The 23,539-nt window shown below is 46.0% G+C and overlaps 1 protein-coding gene across 1 annotated transcript in view; it reads left to right on the forward strand.

Annotated features, from left to right (window-relative positions):
- The window catches only part of DDX46 (DEAD-box helicase 46), a 380,459-nt gene that overhangs the window by 325,013 nt on the left and 31,907 nt on the right, over window positions 1-23,539 (forward strand). The window contains exons 19-21 of the mRNA XM_073620805.1: window positions 23-256; window positions 376-594; window positions 14,352-14,496. Coding sequence (XP_073476906.1) covers window positions 23-256; window positions 376-594; window positions 14,352-14,496 — 598 coding nt within the window. The remainder of the gene's footprint in view (window positions 1-22; window positions 257-375; window positions 595-14,351; window positions 14,497-23,539) is intronic.

The following is a 23,539-nucleotide window of genomic DNA, read 5'->3' on the forward strand; positions in this document are numbered from 1 at the left end:
TTTTTTTCCTGTTAAATTTCAGATTGATGAGCAGATCGAAACAATGTTCAATTCTAAGAAGAGAGTAAAAGACATGGCCGGGCCAGGTGTACCAGGAGGAGCAGTTGGGGCTGCAGGTGGCGCCGCTGGTTCTGGAGGGTCTTCTGCTTCGGCTAATGCTGGTGCCCCCACTGCTGGAAATGCAGAGAAGCTAGAGATGGCAAAACGCTTGGCTAAAAAACTCAGCGTGAACAAAAACCTTGGAGCAGAAGCCCAGGTTTGTTTCAAATGGAGTGGAAATATTTTTTTTTTTTTCTGGTTAGCATGTTCATACTCGTCTTTTTTTTTTTTTGTCGTATCTGTCAGATCTCATTCTAACTCTTTCTCTTGCCTCAGGATGTAATGCAACAGGCCACCAATGCTATTCTCAGGGGGGGAACTATTATGGCCCCAATAGTTTCGGCAAAAACTATTGCAGAGCAGCTGGCTGAGAAGATCAATGCGAAACTTAACTATGTCCCAGTTGACAAACTAGAAGAGGAGAAGCAGGAAGCTGGTGCTAATGAATCCTTCAAGCGATATGAAGAAGAATTGGAGATTAACGATTTCCCTCAGGTAAAAGCATCAAACGGCTGTAATTTTAACCTCTTCCTGACCGCACTATAGCTGAATGACGGCTACAGCGTGTTCGCACGTTTCCGGGAGGGCGTCTATTGATGTCCTCCCATTATCGCATTTCCCACGGGCCCCCTGCGGCACGCATCGGCAGGAATTTGTGATAGCTGTGTCTTTAGAACACAGCTGATCCCAGATCGTGGTAAAGAGCCAATCACAGCGGCTCTTTACCATGCAACCAACTGTGTCCAATCACAGCTGATCACTGTGTAAACAGGATTTGCCGGTTATCGTCAGTCTTCTCATGCTGCATGTGAGGAGAGGAGAGCCGGAAAGCAGCAATCCACACAGGGTATTCATCACACAGGGTCATCAGTGTCCTGATTATCACTGCAGCCCCAACAGTGCCCATCAGTGTTGCATATCAGTGAAGGAAAAAAATAACTTATTTGCCAAATTTTAGAAGTTTGTCAAATAAGAACTAAGAAAAAAAATTCAAAATCTTTTTTTCGTTTGTTTAGCGAAAAATAAACCCAGTGGTGATTAAATACCACCAAAAGAAAGCTCTATCTGTCTCAAAAATATGATTAAAATGGTGTTTGAGTACAGTGTACAGTGCATGGCCGCGCAATTGTCATTCAGCGCTGAAAATTGGCCTGGACAAGAAGAGGGTGAAAGTGCCCAGCAGGCAAGTGTAAATATAGGAGTCAGTGAAGGAGAGAGGTAGCTTAACCAAATTGTAATTCAGTTGCAAGTAATCTTTAGTTCAAGTGTTTTTTCAGATGTGGAAGAACAAGGCATTCCATAACCTGAACATAAACATATGTACGTTAAAGCAGAATTGAACCTCCATTTTAAAAAAATGGCCTCGGGAGCTTTATGCCATAATGCATCACCAGGCCTCGAGGATGTCACTCTGCACAGGAGTCACATCATCACGGTACAGCTGAGTGTAAACGAATGCTGACAAGCAGGGAGAAGCAGGTATGACATAAGAAATCCTATGACCTGCAGGGTCAACAGGGATCAGTATCTACCGATTCTGTTCCTAGTAAGGGCCTGACTCTTTAGTGTCTTTCAACTGTTCTAAATCCTTCTCACAGTAATAGCCCATATGTCGACCTTAGTATCTTTGGAACCTTGTAGAAGGTTCAGGAAATCTTCCCCAAAGAGTCACTTTTCTGGATTCTCAGTTTGAGCAGTGCTGAAGGTCCTTTTTGTCTGCAATCCTCATCTGGGTGTGAATTTCCAGATCTCCAGCGCTGGTAGCTTTGTGTTGCCATAGAGTGGAGTCTGGAGTCTGTTCAGCTCAAGTCCACACTAAGAAATTTGAATCTGTGTAGACCTTTTACCTCTTTCGGGGTTTGTGGAGTTGTTGCATAATGTTTTTAGCTTTGTCCTCCCTTCTTGTGTGGTCTCAGTCCCTTTTGGCCTCTTCCTCTGTGCTATGGAAGTGTAGATCATGATACCAAGATAGTATCTTTCATGGGACACAGAGCCATAGTAATTTCTATGTGGGTTATAGGCCACCTTCAGGTGATGGACACTGGCACACCTTAAGACAGGAAGTCCACTCCCTATATATCCCCTCCCACTACTGGGAGTACCTCAGTTTTTTCACCAGTGTCTTAGATGTTGGTCACGAGTAAACATGTGCTGTGCTGAACTCCACTGGAGCAACCCTTGCTGGGGCTAGCTATGCAGCCAGATCCATTCAAAGTGTCTTTTCAGGCCGAATTGAATGGTACCCGGTCCTCTTGGCGGAGGAATCGAGGTTTAGTCCGTAATGCTTCTCTTTTTAGAGAGCTGGACCCCGGGATCCAGTACTTTTTGTTTTTTTCAGCCATAAGGTTTTTCAAGCGGAGTCTTTTACGGGTCCAGGAGTGTGGATCCCCCGATAAAAAGGGGCCCTGGTTCCTGAAGGTTTTTAACCCTTTCATGACTAAGCCTATTTTTGAAATTTGGTGTTTACAAGTTAAAATCCGTATTTTCTCAAGTCATCTTCCAGGACGGCACACCTGAGAGATGAGAGGCTCCTCCCGACAGGAAACACAATCAATCAACAGCTGTTTTAAGTCCACACCCTTCCCCTTGATCCTCAGTTTTTGATTGTGTTTCTCCCTACACAGCGAAACTGTTTGTTTTTTTTCCAAATGACCGAAGCCTGGGGCTGGTGGTCTCCCCCTGGGAGCCGGACCAAATGCCTGGGAAGCCTCTGGGTCTGGCAGGATATATTTATCCTTCCCGGGGGGTTCCCCTATCCTTTCTTAAGGGGGGGCAGCAAAAACTGGGAAAGCCCCCTGATAGCTGAAGGCCCCTGGGTACAGTGGTGTACCCAGAACTTCAGGGGCCCTTATCCTGTCTCCCCCCTTACCTGTCCGGGCGTCCGTTCAGACGGGGGTGCTGGCCGTCGGTTCTTTCCAGGGGGATCGTATCCCCTGACTTCTGGGCCCCTGGTAGCTCGCGTGGGCTGCTGGGGAGGGCACCGCCTGAACGACCCGCGTTCTTACCCAGAAGGGAAGGCTGAGAGTCAGCAGGAGCAGGCGCCCACATCCTCCTTTCGAGGTGGCACCAATTCACTATGGTAACTGTCTGCCTAAACCACCTCAGATGGGAATGAGGAACGTATGGCATTGCCCCCCCCCCCCCCCCCCCCCCATGTGTATATACTGACTGGTACAGTGCAGGACACAGCCTAACCTTGCAGCTCCCTAAAGGGACAGCAGTTGGAGGGGGGGCACTTTGGCGGCTATCCTCCTTGCGTGTGGACCATAAGGATGGAAAAGCAAGCCCGGTGGCTGTGGCAAAAGGGGGAAGACGACAACGGTGAGTCAAAAATCCCCAATCCCAGCCAGATGGTTTCTGGGCATTTGAGATCATCTCCCCTGGGGTCTGGATTCAAATAGCCCAGAAGCTTTTGCTAAGAACACCAGCCACAGCTCCCTCCTACATCAGAGATGCTGTATGGTGGACAAGTGGTGCAGAGGAGCGAATGTGCCTAAACCACCTCAGATGGGAAAGAGGTAGGTAAGGCATTTTTTTCCCCTTCCACCTATATTTACTGAGTGGTGCAGTGCAGGGCCTGGGGTCTGCATAACAAAACAGCCCAGAAGCTACTGCTAAAAACCACCAGCCACAGCTCCCTCTTATAGCAGAGACACTGTGGTTATCACAATTGTAGGTTGCCAGCCTCTCCCTACATACCCGGTTGTGGTACATTAGTAGGGGTGAATATAGCAAAGGGGGTGACCTGGTAGAACAAAGAGTTCCTTACTGGCCAGGTATACCACTGAACAAATTATTAATGGTGCAATGGTTGAAGGATTCAGGAGTAAGCTCCCTTGCTCAGCAGGTGCACTAGGTTATCTGGCCCTATTAGCCCAGCTGCTAGGAATCTGAAGTTGCTCCAAGATGCTTAAAAGCTGACCTAACCTTCAACAATGTGGCAGGGACCAAGCTTCTGTGTGGCACAGTAGGGGTTCCCTTGTGACAGATCCTCCTTTTGGGGGTTGCTTGCTCTGGGTAACTTTTCATAAGCTCCAACCTCCCACTCCACTCTTACATTGTGGTTATATTTTAATGCAGGGGGTAAGAAAAACCTTTTTGTTGGTTTGGGCTACAGTCCACTCAGTGACAGATCTAAAAGCGATTTACCATAAATCGTTTTCCTATATCCTTTGAATAAGGATTTTCTGTGCAAACATATGCAAGAGCTAGATGGCTATATGATTGCTTGTTTAAGGCCTGCAGGTGGCTATTTACCTCCAGGCTAAATTGGTAACCACCCTTTCTAGGGGTCTTAAATTGGTCTCTACGGCTGGGCTCATTGAGACTTTAGTTACTAATCAGCCCCACCCGTGTATGAGCTGGCTAGCGTTTGCTCAATCTACGGAGGTAAGGTAGGACAACAGCTACTATAGTAAGGTGTCCAACCATTTTAGGATTGGTTCCTTCACTGGTGGTGAAGGATTAGTATCTACAGCCCAGGCTAGGCCTATGAAATAAATTGCCCCTGTTTGGTTATTTCATAAAGGGATACACCATGACTCCTTGGCTGCTCACCAGTAGACCTCAGTAGTGAAGGTTTGTCCTTGCTGGGGTGTTTGGTGGCACAGCAGAAATACACATTGAGATTTGTGACATCTCTGCTCATAAGGAGTATATTGCTGTACATCAGAAATGCACTGCACTGAAGCTTGTTGGGTGTCCTTTATGTCCTAAAGGTACTGCTTTGTTTGGCTACAGATCAGAAAAATACAACAGGGAAGGTGGTCTGTACTTTCTGGTTTTGTGCCGCACGGCAGAAACGCACATCATTGAGTCTGGTAAAGACATCTCTGCTCATAAGTGTTATATTGCTGCACATCAGACCTACACAAGATTGGGGTCTGTCTTTGGGGGTTTTGTGTCCTGTATTACTGCCTTATTGGTTGCTTATCAGAAAGGCAGCAGGAAAGATTGATGGTCCTGATTTGTCGGGCTCCATAACAAGTACAAATTGAACCTGGGCCAGGGGTAGTACATATACTGCCTTTGGTAATCGGTACAGCACCACAAAGTGGCGTCGTGCTGATTCAGACAGTGCTATTAACGGCAATGGCTGCTGATTTTAGGCATGCGATTTGACATGTTGAGTCGCATGCCAAATCGCTTGAAGATGGATGTGCTATCTCTATTCAGAATTGTTAGATTGTTGCACATCAGAGATATACACGACTGAGGTCTGTCTGTGGGTCCTGTATTACTGCCTTATTGGTTGCTTATCAGAAAGGCAGCAGTGAAGATTGATGGTCCTGATTTTGTTGGAAAATACAAAATTGAACCTGTGCCTGGGGTAGTACACATACTGCCATTGGTAATCAGTGCAGCACCACAAAGTGGCCCGTACTGATTCAGACAGTGCTATTAACGACAATGGCTGCCGATTTTAGGCATGCGATTTGACATGTTGAGTCGCATGCCAAATCACTTGAATATGGATGTGCTATCTCTATTCAAAATTGTTGTTGCACATCAGACACATACAAGATTGAAGGTTGTCTGTCCTTTATGTCTTACATTTACTGCCTTATTGGCTGCATATCAGAAAGGACACAACAGTGAAGGTTGTTTGTCTTTTTCTGATTTTGTTTTTGCTGCTCAGCAGGGAGACACATTGAGCGTGATGGCATCTCTGCTCAGTATTGGTATATGCTACACATCAGACATACACAAAGATTGAACATTGTTTGTGTCCTGTATGTCCTATATTTACTGCCTTATCGTCTGTATATCAGAAAGGCACAGCAGTAAGTGGTGTTTCTCATTGATCTTCCTTGCTGTTTCTTAGGTATACACAGTAGGGGGTTGTTGGCTGCACTCCTCCAGGGAGCCACAGCATGGGGACCCCTTGTTTGTTCAACCTGAAAACTGCTTTTCCTGCGACCTGTGTAATCTTGAGGTCTGTGGTTCCGTAAGCAGGGACTGCTGGAGACGCTGCGACCTGGAGTCGCACAGTCACGAATGGTACCCTTTGGAAGCCATAGTATATGACTTCTCAGGCGTCTTGCAGTCCCATGTGGCAGGTTGGGTCGCACGGGTGTGGGAACCCTAAGCTTATCTGTCCCTCCTGTTGAGGTTTTGCTACGCAGCAGGGATACTCATTGTGGAGTTATTGCCTTATTTTGCAGTAGACCAGAAAGATCGCAGCTGTAAAGGCTGTCTGTTGTTTCTTTGTTTTTATGTTGCTGCACAGCAGAAATACTCAACATTGAAGCTTGTTGGTGCTTTCTGTTTTATATTGCCTTACCTTATGGCACTTCAGAAAAACCCAATGCTGTAGGTTGCTTGTGTTCTTTCTGTGTTGGTTCTATGTAACTGCACTACAGAACTGCATAACAGAAAGGATTGTCTTATAACTGTACTTGGTGGTTCGTCATAAATACACAACATAGAAGTTTGGGTCTTTCTGTCTTCTCTTTAAGGCCTTGTTTTGCTGTACATCAGTAAAACACCATTGTAAAAGGGGGTTCCCGTCCTTTCTGTATTTACCAGTTATGACCTAGCTAGCTGCACTTCAGAAATGCGCAGCATTTAAGGTGTGTTTGTGTCTTAATGTTTACATATTGGCTGCACATCAGAAAACCAGACTGTGAGGTTCAGATTTGGGTCTCTTCCCATGTTTGATATGTTGGTTTAGCTAGTCACACTCAGATACACAACATTTTTGTCTATGTTTGTGTCCTTTCTGTTTAAATCTATTGTGCTATGTCCACAATCTATGATTTTTTTCTTTTTATTTGTGATATTAATAATACATGTATCACCTTTTGTATTTCAGCCTTCTCTTCCGTGGAAGGGCCAGGAGTTCTGGCTGCAAATGTCACATGTCAGAAAGCCTCGACCCCTTACTTTCAGGGATGCCAGAGCCATTTCCTAGGGTTGAAGCCCGGTAGAGTTATGGGTCACTGGAGGAAGGCGATAATGAGTCGCCCTGTAATAAGAACTTAGGAAGTTCGGTTCAGAGGAGTTTTATGGCCTGAAGATGAAGTATAAAGATGTATACCCGACCAAATAGGTTACAGCTCGGTGCATGGCCTTCATTTTGCCCTTCTAGCAAAACTAGATGTAGCAGTATGAGTGTTCTCCTCCTGCTACGGATGTTAATCTCCTGAGTAGGCTCTCAGGCATAAGTAAAACTATAGATTGGGCATGCCTTAAACCAAGGGGTTAAGTTTTTGTTAATCTATTTCCCTTAAGTAGGTTTCCCTTCAGTCTTTGCTGACGTAAAGATAAAAATGAACAAAAAAGGTTGTCTGTCAGGGGCCCCCCTTTTGGCAGTTTTATTTCCCTGGACAGGGTTGTGTTAAGACAGGCTCCCTTATTGATCAATGTAGTGTCCTTGTCTTACAACACAGCTCTCCGATTAATCTTTTTAGTGGTTCTAAGCAGCACCTATAGGCAGAATAGGCCATTGTTGTTAGATGTGTGACAGGCAACATTGATAACCTACAAGTTTAACATGTTTTCTGATTCCATCTTTAAGAGCCCACTCCACCTAGATCCTGCATCCGAAGCAGAGAAGGCAGGGACACCGGTGGAGTAGACCGGCAGATCAGCCGCATGATCCAGCTAAGATACCTTCATCAAGCATATGGAGTGAAGGTAAAGCTCACTGCAGAACCGAGGTTCGCCAAGAGGGTCTTGCAGTGGTCCCACCCTAAAGGTAGGCCTGAGCTACTTGATTATCCTCTCAGGTGTGCCGTCCTGGAAGATGACTTGAGAAAAGTACTAGTTACTTACCGGTAACTGTCTTTCTAGGAAATCTTCCAGGACGGCAGGCCTACTTCCCACCCGTTGGAGGAGGGAAAATTTTAGAACACTAGAAGGTGAGTACCTATGAGGAATGATTTCCCTTGTGAAACAGGTTCAGGAGTTACTTCTCTACAAACTGAGGATCAAGGGGAAGGGTGTGGACTTAAAACAGCTGTTGATTGATTGTGTTTCCTGTCGGGAGGAGCCTCTCATCTCTCAGGTGTGCCGTCCTGGAAGATTTCCTAGAAAGACAGTTACCGGTAAGTAACTAGTATTTTTTGCTACAAAATTACTTAGAGCCCACAAACATTATATATATTTTTTTAGCATAGAATCTAGAGAATAAAATGGCGATTGTTGCAATATTTTATGTCACACAGTATTTGTGCAGCGGTGTTTTAAACGCAACTTTTTGGGAAAAGGGACACTTTCATGAATTTAAAAAAAAAAACAAACAGTAAAGTTACCTCACTTTTTTTGTATAATGTGAAAGATGTTACACCAAGTAAATAAATGCCAAACATGTCATTCTTTATAATTGCACGCACTCGTGGAATGGCGACAAACTACTACGGTACCTAAAAATCTCCATAGGTGACGCTTTAAATTTTTTTTACGGTTACCAGGTTAGAGTTACAGAGGAGGTCTAGTGCTAGAATTATTGCTCTCGCTCTGATTATCGCGGCGATACCTCACATGTGTGTTTTGAACACCGTTTACATATGCGGGCGCGACTTCCGTAAGCGTTTTCTTTGCTGCGCGAGCTCGCGGGGAAGGAGGCGCTTTAAAAAAAATTTTTTTTAATTTTTTTTTATATTAATTGTGTTTTTAAAAAAAAAAACATTTTTTGATCACTTTTATTACTGTCACGGGGAATGTAAACATCCCTTGTGACAGTAATAGGTGGTGACTGGTACTCTTTACGGAGGTATCGGGGGTCTAAAAGACCCCCGATCCCTCCTTTGCACTTCAAAGTATTCAGATCGCCGTTTTCGGCGATTCTGAATACTGTATTTTTTTTTAAAACCCGCGCCATTGGCAGCCAAGTAAACGGAAAGTGACGTCATGACGTTGCTTCCGTGTTTACTATTAGGAGGCTGGAACGAAGCTGCTCACGGCCGATTGGTTATCGGGCCTCCTGATGGAACGGGAGGCCCGGTAAGAGGGGGGACGTCCCCTCCCGCTCCTCCGGGAAAACCAGCCGAGCGCCTTTTAGCCGCATCGCTTGTTATACCAGGAAAGCCGATCGCCAGCTCTAAAAACCAGTACCGGGATGATGCCTGCAGTTGCAGGCATCATCCCGGTATAACCCCCGAAAGCCGAGTACGCACATCTGCGTACGCTCGGCGGGAAGGGGTTAAATGGAGCCCACCGTGAGAGGTGAAGATTGGGTCTGTTGGTTTTACCACAGAAAACCCTGCGGCGGGAAAGGTAAGTGGAGATTTCTAAGGAATTTTTAAAGTTTCTTATGAATTGTCTCCTTTAAAAAGTAAATGTTGTCATGCCTAAAAGTCACCACTGGGGGCTGTATAGAGCACGTACCTTGTCATGCTTTCCGCAAAGTTCACGCTGTCTCAGCAGAAGCTGCAGATTCCCTCCGGCGAGCAGCCCAGGCCTCCGGTAAGATTCGGGGGGGGGGGGGTTTTCTTGCAAAAAAAACATCCCCCATCTTGACAAAGCTCTCCCCCTCTCCCACATGGATAGGGGGAGGCTAGAACGATCGGCGATGCTGCTCCTTCTTTTACCGCCCCTGCACGGCGGTTTGATTGCCGGCTCTTCTCCTCGCCTCCACACACACACACACGCCGATCCTATCAGATCGGAGGCCCGCGCAGGAAAACACTCTTTTTAAAAGAGAGGGGGGGTGATGGAGGGGGCGGGGTTTAACGCGGCCTTGGCGTGCTTCAACGTCCAGTGCGGGGGGTATGTTTAAAAGCTCAATTTTTTGCTGCCTGCAGCTGTCTGAGGGACACGAGCAAAAAAGGGGCATGTTAATAGGTTGGTGACACAGGCATTCCCTTGCAACATATACTAAAAGCACCTGGCTGAGCGTTCAGTAGCAGCGGCAGTTGCTGGACTATTTGCTCAAGCAGTGTATGCGATTTCTTCTGGTAGTGCCTCTGCATTTGTGCATCGGGCTATGGTCAGAAGAGGGAGTAGAAACACCCCAAAAAAGGGCTCAAGAGGGACTCCTTCAAGCTCAAAAAAGCCTAAAATCATCTCTAAAATGGCATCCTCCCCTGAGAGATCTGAAGTGGCTAGTCAGTGAGTGATCAGGGACATCAGGTGTTGCAACTGTTTCCAACACTGCAGCCCCTGTCTGTTACTGAAGAAGTTTTTCCCTCAACCATATTAGGATTGGAGCAGAGGTTAGCGGCTTTAATTGCATCCCAGAGTGGGACTAAGCGTGATAGGTCTCCTTCCGTTACCCAGAACCCTCAAACTGAGGAACCGGGGGCAGGGAGATGATGAATTTTTCTCAGGGAACTGGGAAGAGGCTGATGATTCCTCTTCTGAGAGGTCAAATGCGGAAGGATCAGGTTCACAATCTGTCAGACTGATGGTACAATCTCTTACTGAATTGGTCCACTCCGCATTTATGCTACCCTTAACTGAGTCGGTTGACAAGCCTACTACTTGTTTGGGTTCGCTAAAGCCTCCCCAAGTTGTGCAAGCCTTTCCTATCCATTTATTGCGGGAAAAGCTTATGTATTCTGAGTGGGATCACCCAGATAAGCATTTTTTTCCTCCTAAAAAGTTTTCAACACTTTATCCTATGGAGGAAAAGTTTAATAAAAAATGGGAGATACCAGCAATTGACGCTGCTATATCCTCTGTGAATAAAAGTTTAACTTGTCTGGTAGACAATGCTCAAATGCTTAGGGATCCAATGGATAAAAAGTTGGAATTCCTATTAAAAAACACTTTTTCTCTGGCAGGTTCTGTATCTCAGCCTGCGCTGGCAGCAATTGGTGTATGTCAATCCTTGAGAGACCAGTTTAAACAGGTGCTCAAGATTATTCCTGATCAGCAGGCCCAAGAGTTGGCCAAGCTACCAGGGGCGTTATGTTTTGCAATAGACGCTATGAGAGATTCTATTCTCCAGGCCTCACGACTTACGCTTGGGCTGGTGCATATGCGAAGAATTCCTTGGTTGAAAAATTGGTCAGCTGAAGCACCCTGCAAAAAGCTCCTGGCTAGTTTTACTTTTCGCGGTGAACGGCTGTTTAGGGATGATCTGAATTTCTAATGGGAAAAGTTCCCTTTTGCCAGTTAGGAAAAGGAGTATGCGTATTTCATTTAAACGAGCTTCTTCTCCAGTGCCAGGAGCATCAGCCTCCAGGCCGTCTCAATGGCCTCCACAGTCAAATTCAAGAGGTAAACCTCAGGGTCAACCCCAGGGACAAAAGAAGTCCTTGGGGAAGGAAACCTACAAAACAAAATACTAAAGCCTCCTTATGAAGGGGGCGCCCCTGCTCGCTCGAGTGGGGGTAAGACTTCTGCAGTTCTCAAGGATCTGGCAGGATGAGTGTCAAGACAAATGGGTGGCTTCCTCAATAACTCTAGGGTAAAAACTAGAGTTCCGAGAGTCCCCATTTCCTTGTTTTCTCAGATCAAACGTTCCCAGGGATCCAGAGAAAAAGAAATCTCTTTCAAGCATTGGATCATCGTTTGTCTCAAAAGGTGATATCGGTGGTCCCCATGGAAGAGCAGGGGTTGGGGTTTTATTCAAACCTTTTCACAGTACCAAAGCCAAATGGAGATGTCAGACCCATTCTAGATCTCAAAGATCTAAACCGTTTTTTTAATATCCGCTCTTTTCACATTGACAAAAAAGCAAGATGGAGACATCCAAACAAACACCACATCCCAATAAAGAGATTGCAAAATTTGAAAAGAAGGGGGGCCAAAGAGGTGACAAACCTCGGGACTTTTGGGGTGTTGAGGTCAAAGTATCAAGAATTGTCAGGTTGCATAAAATTCAATCATTTTATTTTAATAGAAAAATAAAAAACATGAGAAAAAAAATACATCCATATCACAAAAAAAACATTGAATTAATAAAGCTTATAACAAGCAAAGCACTACCACTCTCGACATGTTTCACGCGATAGTTTCTTCAGGACATTGATGGTGTGACTTTTGTTATTTACTGGGAATAGAAAAGGCATGGATAAGTTTCTCATGATCAACGTCAAAAGATACATGAATAAATCGCAGATATACAAATTCAGCATAGAATGGTCTATGCATTAGGTTACTTGGAATACTAAAGCAAAAGGACATCAAAAAGGCATCAAAAACACATGAGCACAGAAACAAACCAGGCTTACAAGGACTGCTTCTGATCAATTAGTGGTATGGATGTAGCGATAAAATCAATGCATATATCATCCCTACTGGCCTGCTTGGACACCTTAACCATTTGCAGAGAAGCGCTAACAGGGTAATATTTCTAGAAAGAAATATATGAAACAGACTCAACAAGAGGGTAAAAATTGACCTATGCAGAGGGTATTTTTTGAAAAAACACCTTCCCAAGAGCCAAAAATGAGAAATGGAATTACCCTAATGTAGTGAAGAAAGTAGAATCAATAGGAGTTAATCTGGTCTTGATAGTAGTTAAATACTAACAGTAATCCCCTCGGTGCCGGAAATTGCAGAAACCAGGGAGGTTTAAAGAAATACCGGACATCCCAGGACAAAATGAACCTAGTTTGAGTAGTATAAAGTAAATAGGATAACCAAGATAGAGATATCAGAGTAGTAAAGGCATAGAGGGTAGGGCAACATGATTGATTGGCATGCGAACCAGTGAGTGTCCCTGGCGCCCATACAAACAGTCAAAACGGTAGTCAGCGGGGAATCAACAAAACAGAAGGGATGATTTAGATGTAAAAATACTACAGTGGATAATGAATATAGAGCTATATAGCATTGTTTAAATAAGAAGCAGCAGTCACTGGTCTCGTCTGGCTAGTATGAAGTAATCATGTGTTTGTACATAAATATATACATAAATAGTTATTTATTTATGTATAAACACATGATTACTTCATACTAGCCAGATGAGACCAGTGACTGCGGCTTATTGCAGAGAGAGAGGAGCTGTCAGAATTCAGCGTGATGTCGGGGGTGGGCAGGACCCAGCTATCAAACACTAGCCGATGGGATCTGGGCGGGCCGCTGCAGGGCCCCGCCCACCCCCGACATCACGCTGAATTCTGACAGCTGGTCTCTCTGCATTCAGTTACATATAGTGTAACGTGAAACTGACAAATCAGCTCAGTGTGAAACCTGCCAGTGCCAACCAATCCCTCCTGCCAGTGTCAACTGCCAGTGCCAACCAATGCCACCTGCCAGTGACACCTGCCAGTGCCAATCAGTGCCATTTGCCAATCAGTGCTACCTGGCAGTGCCAACCAGTGCCACCTACCAGTGCCAATCAGTGGCAACCAGTACCACCTGCCAAAAAAAGAAAAACCGGCTTAAAATATCGGCAGCAAAAATCTGCATCATATATCGACCGCCCCGATTTCTAAATATCGGCATCGGCCAGAGAAAAACCCATATGGGCCGACCTCTAGTTGGGATCTTCCATCCGAATTTAGCCACTTTGCTTTTTTCTGAAACCCATCTTTTATTGTCTGGGATAGTGGTGTTTCACTTTGTTTTTTCTGTGCTTCATTATATAATTCAACATGATGAACTCTTAGATGGGCCCAAAGATCTCACGTATTTTTTGTTTTTGCAGTTGCTGATCCCATGCTCACATTGTTTGTGCATGTGTTTTACACTTCTGCTTTTCTTGGGGATTGTTGAGACGAGAAATGGTCCCAGGCCCCACTTTTACTTTTTTCTCTCTGCTCTGCAAGAGAGTTTACAGATAAGGGTTAAAACTGGCTGGCACGGTGCACCCTGCTGTGGGTGGCTGGCTTGGCAGTAGCACCCGGTTCCCCACTGTGGGTGGATGCTGGCTGGCACCCTGGCCCTGCTGTGGCTGGCTGGCGTGTCCTTTCTGGTCCAGTTCCACCGTTCCGTGCCATGCAGTATCCGAGGTGAAGGAAGCTGCGGCCTTTACCCTATCCGGGTAGAAGAAGCCAGGACTCAGAACGTTTGCAGGCCCAGTACGTAATGATTGGCGTACCCCATGCCTCAACGCACTTCAAACCTTCTGAGTCCTGGATTCTTCTACCTGAGCTGATGATGATGACATATAGGGCCCCAAAAAGAGGTCCGCGGCAGGAGGTGGTAAGTTTCTGATAATTTGAAAATTCACAAATATCGGCCATAATAATTGGCTGCTCCGATAATTGGTCGATCCCTAATGTATGATTTGATGTGTGTTAAGTTATTTTCATGAAGGTTAATTTTGAGTGCACTCTGCTTTAACATCCACAATTTATGGTATTCTATAAGCGCTTTTCTGGTTTCACTAAATAACCAGCATCTGTAAATTTCAGACTGCAAGGTGGAAAGTTACCTCAAAAGAAGCGTTACAGAGGATAAGTGAATATTCTGAGGCTGCCATTACCATTCGGGGAACATATTTCCCACCTGGCAAGGACCCCAAGGAGGGAGAGAGAAAGATTTATTTGGCCATTGAAAGTGAGTATATTACTGTGGACTTTGTTGCCCAGAGATTCCATGAGTCTATGAAGCAAACCTGCTATGTACTCTTCAGATAAAAGTTTTGCAAAAGATGCTGTATTATGAAAAAAGATATAGGGTACTTTGTTGTCACCGCTTCAAATATCCAAGGGTGTTTTCCCTATATAAAATATTCTATTTCTGTCTTTTTCCTGAATTGTGCCACTCTACTAGGACTCTAACAGTATTAGTAGTAATAAGAATAGTAATAGTTATAATAACACACACAATGTTCAAAGAAGCAAAGGCCTTATTTAAAAGAACGGAAATTACTCATACATATACAAATCTTAAGGAATATTACAGAGTAACTATAAATAAACAGATGATGTGTTATGCAAGTCCTTCCACAAGTCCGGTATTGTGGCTGGGCTCCAAGAATAAGAGAGCAGACAATGACCTGCCTCTGCATTTTATAATGTGCAAGCACACCAAACACCACCCGCATCAACACCCCTGACCCCTCTCCCCTTGAGTCTTATGTCCAATCCTCAATATTCATAGCTATCTGCTAGAATCAACATCCTTCAGCAGTTACTTCAAATATAGCCCCATAAACAAAAGCAGGAGGGTATGCAATAACATTTTCTCTGATTTTGATTACTTGTAAGCTCCTGCTATAAACACCCTGCTGTGTAGTCCTGTTTCTTTCTCGAACATCACGGGACACAGAGCCTCAGTAATTACTGATGGGTTATATAGGTATCACTGGTGATTGGACACTGGCACACCCTAACCAGGAAGTTCAACCCCCTATATAATCCCTCCCCTTGCAGGGATACCTCAGTTTTTACGCCAGTGTCTTAGGTGATGGACGTGTAAAGATGTCCTGTACTGAGCTCCAAAGGGATTATCCTGTATCCTATACTGGGGCAGGCCAGGCGAACCGGATCCATTCCAAAGTGTCTTTTCTAGGCTGAATTGGATGGTACCCGGGCCTCGTGTCCGAAGAAACGAGGTTTTACCTGTAACGCTTCTCTTTTTAGAGAGCTGGACCCCGCATATTAGAAAATGGTTTTTCTAGCCTAATTTCTAGCCAGGTGCTTTACAGGGCCAGAACTGTGGATGCCCCTATTCGTAGGGGGCCCCAGTCTGACGTTTTTTTTTAAACAGAGCCCACCATGAGAGGTGAAGATTGGGTCTGTGTAACAGTACACTGCGGCTGGATAAGGTAAGAGGAGATTCCACAGAATTTTTTAATTCTAGTAGGTTTTCTCCTTTAAGGTAAATGCATGCTATGCCTATTGTGACCACCGGGGGGCTGCCAAGAGCACATACCTTCTCATGCTGATGTCTGTCTCAAGTGTTCGAAGCTGCACAAGCTCCTCCGGCCGGCTCCAGGTAGGATGGGATGGGGGGTTCTCCTCAGGGATATCTCCCCCCAGACTAGGGGGAGGCTGCAGATGGTCTGTAAGGCGGTTAGACACAGCACTTTCACCGCCGTCGCGGCTGCCATTACACGTGCAGGCCCATCACTACCGGCCTCTCTCCTTCCTCTCCCTCCCCCAGCCTTCCTCCATGTTGGTCAGAAGGGCGGCTAGCGCGTGAAGCGCTCGATTTTTCAAAAGGCGAGGGGGGGCGGGGCGTCAGCACAGTGTGCTCAGACGCCCACAGGGCCGGCTGCAGGCTATTAAAGGCACTAATTACAGGTGCACTGAGCCTTCTGGAGGGACACAGAGCTGACGATCGCATGTAAGGTGGGACACAGGCATTCTCCTAGGCAGCATTTACTAAGGTAACACCAGACTGTGCATTGGGTAGCAAGGCTTTTAGCCAGACTACATCGCTCAGCAGTCAGTGTTCATTTTGTGATACCTCCACCTTGTTGCTTTGCACTATGGGTAGAAGAGGTTCAAGCACCCCAAGAACCAGAGACTCTAGGGGATCTTGTTCGGGTTCTGAGGGCCCCCTGTCTGCAGCATCCTCCCCCCCTGAGGGGCCAGGGACAGCTAGCCAGGGAGAGCCGTTGGGGTCAGGGGTTACACCTGCTTCTGGCACTTCAGCCCCTGTATACATTACACAGGAGGTTTTTTCCTCAACCATTAATGGTTTAGAGGAAAGATTAATGGCCGTGATTACATCTTCACTCGGTGGAAGAAAATGCACTAGGCCTTCCTCTGTTCCCCAAGACCCTCAGGAAGAGGAGCTCTGGGATAAAGGAGAGGAATCCCCTTCAGAGGATCGGGATGGGACGGATGATTCCTCTTCGGAGGAATCAGGTGGAGAGGGACCCTCTGCGACTTCCCAAGAGGAGAAAGTCTTAGTGCAGAGCCTTACTGGATTGGTCCGCTCCACATTTAAGTTGCCCATACCTGAATCAGTTAAAGAACCCTCTTCTTCTTTAGGGTCATTGAAACCTCCTCAAACAGCTCAGGCTTTTCCTGTTCATAATTTACTTGAAAAGCTCCTTTATGCTGAGTGGGATCACCCAGATAAACGTTTTTTTTCCGCCGAAAAAGTTTTCAACACTTTATCCTATGGAAGAAAAGGTTATTAAAATGTGGGGAATACCGGCCATTGATGCCGCCATTTCCTCCGTAAATAATAGTCTGACTTGTCCTGTAGACAATGCTCAGGGATCCTGTAGATAAAAAGATGGAATCCCTATTGAAGGATGTTTTCTCCTTAGCAGGTTCAGTGGCTCAACCTGCAGTAGCAGCGATTGGAGTCTGTCAATACTTAAGAGACCATGTTAAACAGGTCATCAAAGTTTTACCTGAACAGCAGGCCCAGGGGTTGGCTAACCTTCCAGCGGCCTTATGTTATGTGCTTGACGCCATCAGAGATTCTATCAGGCAAACCTCTCGTCTGTCGCTGGGGTTAGTGCATATACGTAGAATCCTATGGTTGAAAAATTGGTCAGCCGAAGCACCATGTGAGAAGCTCCTGGCTGGGTTTCCATTCTGTGGTGAAAGGTTGTTTGGAGAAGACTTGGATAACTATATCAAGAGAATCTCTTGTGGGAAAAGCACTCTCTTACCTGTTAAGAAGAAGAGTAAGCGTCCCTCTTTCAGACCCACTCTTTCCCCAGCGCCGGGGGCTTCAGACTCGACGGCCTCCTCCATCTGGGTCCAGACACAAGAGTCAACCCCAGGGACAAAAGAAGTCCTGGGGGAAGAAGCCTACTAGGCAAAACACTAAGACCTCTGCATGAGGGGGCGCCCCCGCTCGCTCGAGTGGGGGGAAGACTGCGACAGTTCTCGGGGCTCTGGCAGGAGGATTTCCAGGACAGATGGGTAATCTCCACGGTAACCTTAGGGTACAAGCTGGAGTTTCAGGAATTTCCTTCTCCTCTTTTCCTCAGGTCAAGTGTCCCCAGAGATCCAGAGAAAAAGCAGTCGCTCCTTCTAGTGTTAGAGCGACTTTTGTCGCAGGAGGTCATTGTGATAGTTCCCGCGAAGGATCAAGGATTGGGCTTCTACTCCAACCTTTTTACGGTCCAAAAGCCAAATGGGGATGTCAGACCCATTCTGAATTTAAGGGATCTGAACCGATTCCTAAGGATTCAATCCTTCCGCATGGAATCAGTTCGGACAGTAGTCTCCACCCTGCAGGGAGGAGAGTTTCTGGCATCGATAGACATCAGAGATGCATATCTGCATGTGCCCATTTTTCCCGCTCATCAGAAGTTTCTGCGCTTTGAGATAGGAGGGCGCCATTTCCAGTTTGTGGCTCTGCCTTTTGGGATAGCCACTGCACCTCGAGTGTTCACAAAGGTCTTGGCTCCTCCTCTGGCCAGATTAAGGGCTCAGGGTATAGCTGTTATAGCATACCTAGACAACCTGCTCCTGATAGACCAGTCGGTAGCCTCCTTGAAAGGGAACTTGAGGACCACAGTCAGGTATTTGGAACGCCTAGGTTGGATCTTCAACCTAGAAAAATCAGTCTTCTTACTGGTTTTAGGAAAGGAGTATTTGGGTCTGATCATAGATACAAGCCAGGAGAAAGTATTTTTACCTCAGGCAAAGATCACTGCCTTAAAGGGGTTGTAAAGGTAAAAATTTTTTCACCTTAATGCATTCTATGCATTAAGGTGAAAAAACTTTTGACAGTACCGCCGCCCCCAGGCCCCCCGTTTTACTTACCTGACGCCTCGAATCTTCGCTCCTCGTCCTCGTCAGCTTCATTGCAGCTCAGCCTGGTCGCTGATTGGCTGCAGTGGATGGATTGAAAGCAGCGCAGCCATTGGCTCGCGCTGCTGTCAATCACATCCGAAGACGCGGCGCGCCGGGGGGCGGGGCCGAGTGATACAGCGAGCGGCTATAGCCGCCGGCTGTATCACGGGAGCGCGCCCGCAAGCACTCACGACCGTGCGAGGGAGCTCGCATGAAGGTGGTAAATGCTTGCGGGGAGGAGCTGAAACAGCCGCCGAGGGACCCCAGAAGACCAGGTTCGGGGCCACTCTGTGCAGAACGAGCTGCACAGTGAAGGTAAGTATAACATGTTTGTTATTTAAAAAAAAAAAAAAAAATAACTTTACAACCCCTTTAAGGGAGCTGATTCTGGCAGTCAGGACCAAGAAGGGTCCTTCTGTCCGCCTTTGTATGAGGCTGCTAGGGAAGATGGTGTCTTCATTCGAAGCAGTTCCCTATGCTCAGTTTCATTCAAGACTACTGCAACACAGTATTCTGTCGGCCTTGAACAAGAAGGTTCAGGCATTAGACTTTCCGATGCACCTGTCGCATGCGGTGCGTCAGAGCCTCAATTGGTGGCTCATACCCTAAAACCTGCAAAGGGGAAATCCTTTCTGCCGGTTACCTGGACGGCGGTAACAACAGATGCCAGTCTGTCGGGTTGGGGAGCAGTTCTGGAACAGTCTGCGGTTCAAGGGGTATGGTCCAAAACCGAGAGGACCTTACCCATCAACATTCTGGAGATCCGTGCGGTATATCTATCCCTAAAGGCCTGGAATATCAGGCTACAGGGTTGCCCAGTCAGGATCCAGTCCAACAATGTCACAGCAGTGGCTTATGTCAATCATCAGGGAGGCACCAGGAGCCCAGCTGCTCAAAAAGAGGTGAACCAGATCTTAGTCTGGACAGAGAAGCATGTGCCATGCATATCGGCAGTTTTCATTCCAGGGATAGAGAACTGGCAGGCAGACTATTTAAGTCGCCAGCAGTTACTTCCAGGGGAATGGTCTCTGCATCCCGACGTCTTTTGGGCCATATGCCAAAGATGGGGGGTTCCAGATGTAGATCTCTTTGCATCCCAATTCAACAAAAAGATAGATTTGTGGCAAGGACAAGGGATCCTCTTGCATGCGGGACGGATGCGTTAGTGATTCCGTGGCATCGGTTCTCACTGATTTATGCATTCCCGCCTATTCTGCTACTGCCACGACTTCCTCGCAGGATCAGGCAGGAAAGGAAGTCAGTACTTCTGGTGGCCCAGAAGGACGTGGTATGCGGAAATAGTAAGGATGACGGTGGGTTCCCCGTGGACACTACCGGTACGACCAGACCTGTTATCTCAGGGTCCAGTGTTCCATCCTGCCTTACAAACGCTAAATTTGACGGTTTGGCTATTGAGACCCACGTTCTGAAGAGTCATGGGCTTTCAGGTCCTGTGATATCTACCTTAATCAATGCAAGGAAGCCAGCTTCCAGGATGATTTATCATAGAGTCTGGAAAGCTTATGTATCCTGGTGTGAATCCAGGGGTTGGCATCCCAGAAAATATGTGATAGGTAGAATTCTTGATTTTCTATAATTGGGATTAGAGATTAAACTGGCCTTGAGTACCATCAAGGGCCAGGTCTCGGCCTTATCAGTATTATTCCAACGGCCAGTTGCTTCGCATTCTTTGGTCCGAAACTTTATGCAGGGGGTGATGCGTCTTAATCCTCCGGTTACGGCGCCCCTAAAACCCTGGGACTTAAACTTGGTTCTGTCTGTTTTACAGAAACAGCCCTTTGAACCAATGCGTCAGATTCCTTTGGTCTTGCTGACGAGGAAGTTAATCTTTCTGGTAGCCATCTCTTCTGCTAGAAGAGTATCAGAATTAGCAGCTCTTTCCTGATTGTACACAAGGATAGAGTGGTACTGTGCCCTCATCCTAGTTTTTTACCGAAGGTGGTTTCAGATTTTCATCTAAACCAAGACATTGTTCTACCTTCCTTTTTTCCAGATCCCTGTTCTCCGGAAGAAAGATCACTACATTCTTTGGATGTAGTAAGAGCGGTTAAGACCTATCTGGAAGCAACTGCTCAGATTCGCAAAACTGATGTTTTGTTTGTGCTGCCAGAGGGTCCCAGTAGAGGACAGGCAGCATCAAAAGTTACCATTTCTAAATGGATTTGACAATTGATCTTTCAAGCTTACGGTTCGAAACGGAAGATTCCTCCGTTTCAGATCAGGGCACATTCCACAAGGGCTATTGGTGCTTCTTGGGCAGTGCAGCACCTGGCCTCTATGGCTCAAATCTGCAAGGCCTCAACCTGGTCTTCAGTCCATACATTCACCAGATTCTATCAGGTGGATGTGAGAAGGCATGAGGATATCGCCTTTGGGCGTAGTGTGCTGCAGGCAGCGGTACAGGGTCCTCAGGCCTGATTGCACCCTACTTGGTTGTGGTTTCCCCCCCCCCCCCCCCCCTCAGATAGCATTGCTCTGGGACATCCCATCAGTAATTACTGAGGCTCTGTGTCCCGTGATGTTCGAGAAAGAAAATAGGATTTTTTTAAAACAGCTTACCTGTAAAATCCTTTTCTTTCGATGGACATCACGGGACACAGAGGGTCCCGCCCCTCTTCTAATACACTATATTGCTTGGCTACAAAACTGAGGTATCCCTGCAAGGGGAGGGATTATATAGGGGGTTTAACTTCCTGGTTAGGGTGTGCCAGTGTCCAATTACCAGTGATACCTATATAACCCATCAGTAATTACTGAGGCTCTGTGTCCCGTGATGTCCATCAAAAGAAAAGGATTTTACAGGTAAGCTGTTTTAAAAATCCTATCTTTTCAGGTTTCAAAGTTTTGTCCACAGAGGGGTTATTGATATCCACTATAGTTAAAAAACGTTGACAAGTCTAAAGCTGCCCATACATTGGTCCGTTTTTTTCGTTCAGCCAGCCAATTAAAAAAAAAAAAAAAACCCAAAAACTGATCCGATTCCTCCATCCAAATATTGTGTGGATGCGAGAATCCTCCCTGCTGGATCTTTGTATTCTGAGAGTGCAAAACCTCCCGGCTGCTTGAGACTGCCCGGATCGGCACCTATTGGCTGCAGCACTAAATAAACTGAAATTTGCTAGCAGTCCCATTTTGTGAGAAGTTGATCAACTTCTCATGAACGGGAACAGCCATACATGGGCCGATATTTGGTTTCAAACCACGTATGGCCAGCTACGGTACTGTGCAAACCTTTTAGGTGTGAAAAAATACTGTAAATTAAGAATGCTTTCAGAAATAGAAGCGGTAATAATTTATTTTTATCAATTGACAAAATAGAAAGTAAATAACAGAAGAGAAATCTAAATCAAATCAATATTTGGTGTGACCACCCTTTGCCTTTAAAACGGCATCAGTTCTTCTAGGTACACTTGCACACAGTTTTTGAAGGAACATGGCAAGTAGGTTGTTCCAAACATCTTGGAGAACTAACCACAGATCCTCTGTGGATGTAGGCTGCCTCAAATCCTTTTGTCTCCATGTATTCTCAGACAGACTTTCAGATCATCACTTTCAGGACTCCTTGTTCTTTACGCTGAAGATAGTTCTTAATGACATTGGCTGCATGTTTGGGGCTGTTGTCCTGCTGAAGAATACATTTGGGGCCAACCAATGCCTCCCTGATAGTATGGGATGATGGTTAAGTATTTGCCTGTATTTCTCAACATTGAGGACACCATTGATCCTGACCAAATCTCCAACTCTCTTTAGAGAATTGCAGCCCCAAACTTTCAGGGAACATCTACTATGTGTCACCGTTTCCTGCATACACTCTCAAACTGGCTCCTGCTACAGTCAATTATTACAAGGTTTAACTCATCAGTCCAGAACACCTGTTGCCAGTTGTCTGCCCCAGTTACTATGTTTTTGTGTAAATTTCAGTCACTTAGCCTTGTTTCCATGTCCTACACTCAAAAACATAGGAACTGGGGTGCAGAAAAATGGCAGCAGGTGCTCTGCACTGTGGAGCACTTTTCCAGGTTCAGAGTCACTGGCATTGCCTTTGTGTGTACCCTGCCTTTGAAGACTCATTTAATAAGTAGGCTATTTTAGATGGGCAGAGGGAATTGCTCACTTTTGCACGTTGCGGGTGTCATTTTCTAGTTTCCCTCGGCTTTCTGTGGAAAGTGTTAACCCTATATGAACGAGCACTGACGTCATTTTTCGTTGCACTTATCACTTTCCCACCACACAGCATTGACAAAGCATCTATAAACCAAAACCTCTGCGCTAATGACAAGCCAAAATTTTCAAAAAACATTTGTCTATAAACAGAACGCTGCCTACACAAATATCAACACACAGATTCTTCATAAAAATTGCAACATCTCTCGTGCCGTTATCCGTTTAATTCACCAACTATTATTAAATACTCAGAAGATCATATTCTTTAACTGCTTGCCAACCAGCCGGCGCAGTAATACTGCAGCCGGTTGGCTGGGCTGCGCAAATCACGGTAGGTGTACGTCGGGCTCGTAAACGGCGATTTCTGGGCACGCCCATCCCCCCCCATTGGCCAACGGGGAAAGCCATTCAGGGGGTCCGGTGGACTTGATGCCTGACGGCCACCTGCGATCGTTCCCCACAGTGACAGAATGGGGATCTGCCTGTATAAACAAGGCAAATCTCCGTTTTGACAGGGGAGATCACACAGATCTTGTCTTTCTGCTATGCAGAAAGACGGATCTGTGTGTTGTCCCAGTGAGCCCTTCCCCCATACAGTTAGAACACACAGTGACGGAACACAGTTAACCCTTTGATCGCCCCTGATGTTAACCCCTTCTCTGCCAGTGTCATTAGTACAATAGCAGTGCAAATTTTTAGCA

The sequence above is a fragment of the Aquarana catesbeiana genome, linkage group LG03 (assembly GCF_042186555.1).
Source record: "Aquarana catesbeiana isolate 2022-GZ linkage group LG03, ASM4218655v1, whole genome shotgun sequence".
In the NCBI taxonomy this organism is placed as follows: domain Eukaryota; kingdom Metazoa; phylum Chordata; class Amphibia; order Anura; family Ranidae; genus Aquarana; species Aquarana catesbeiana.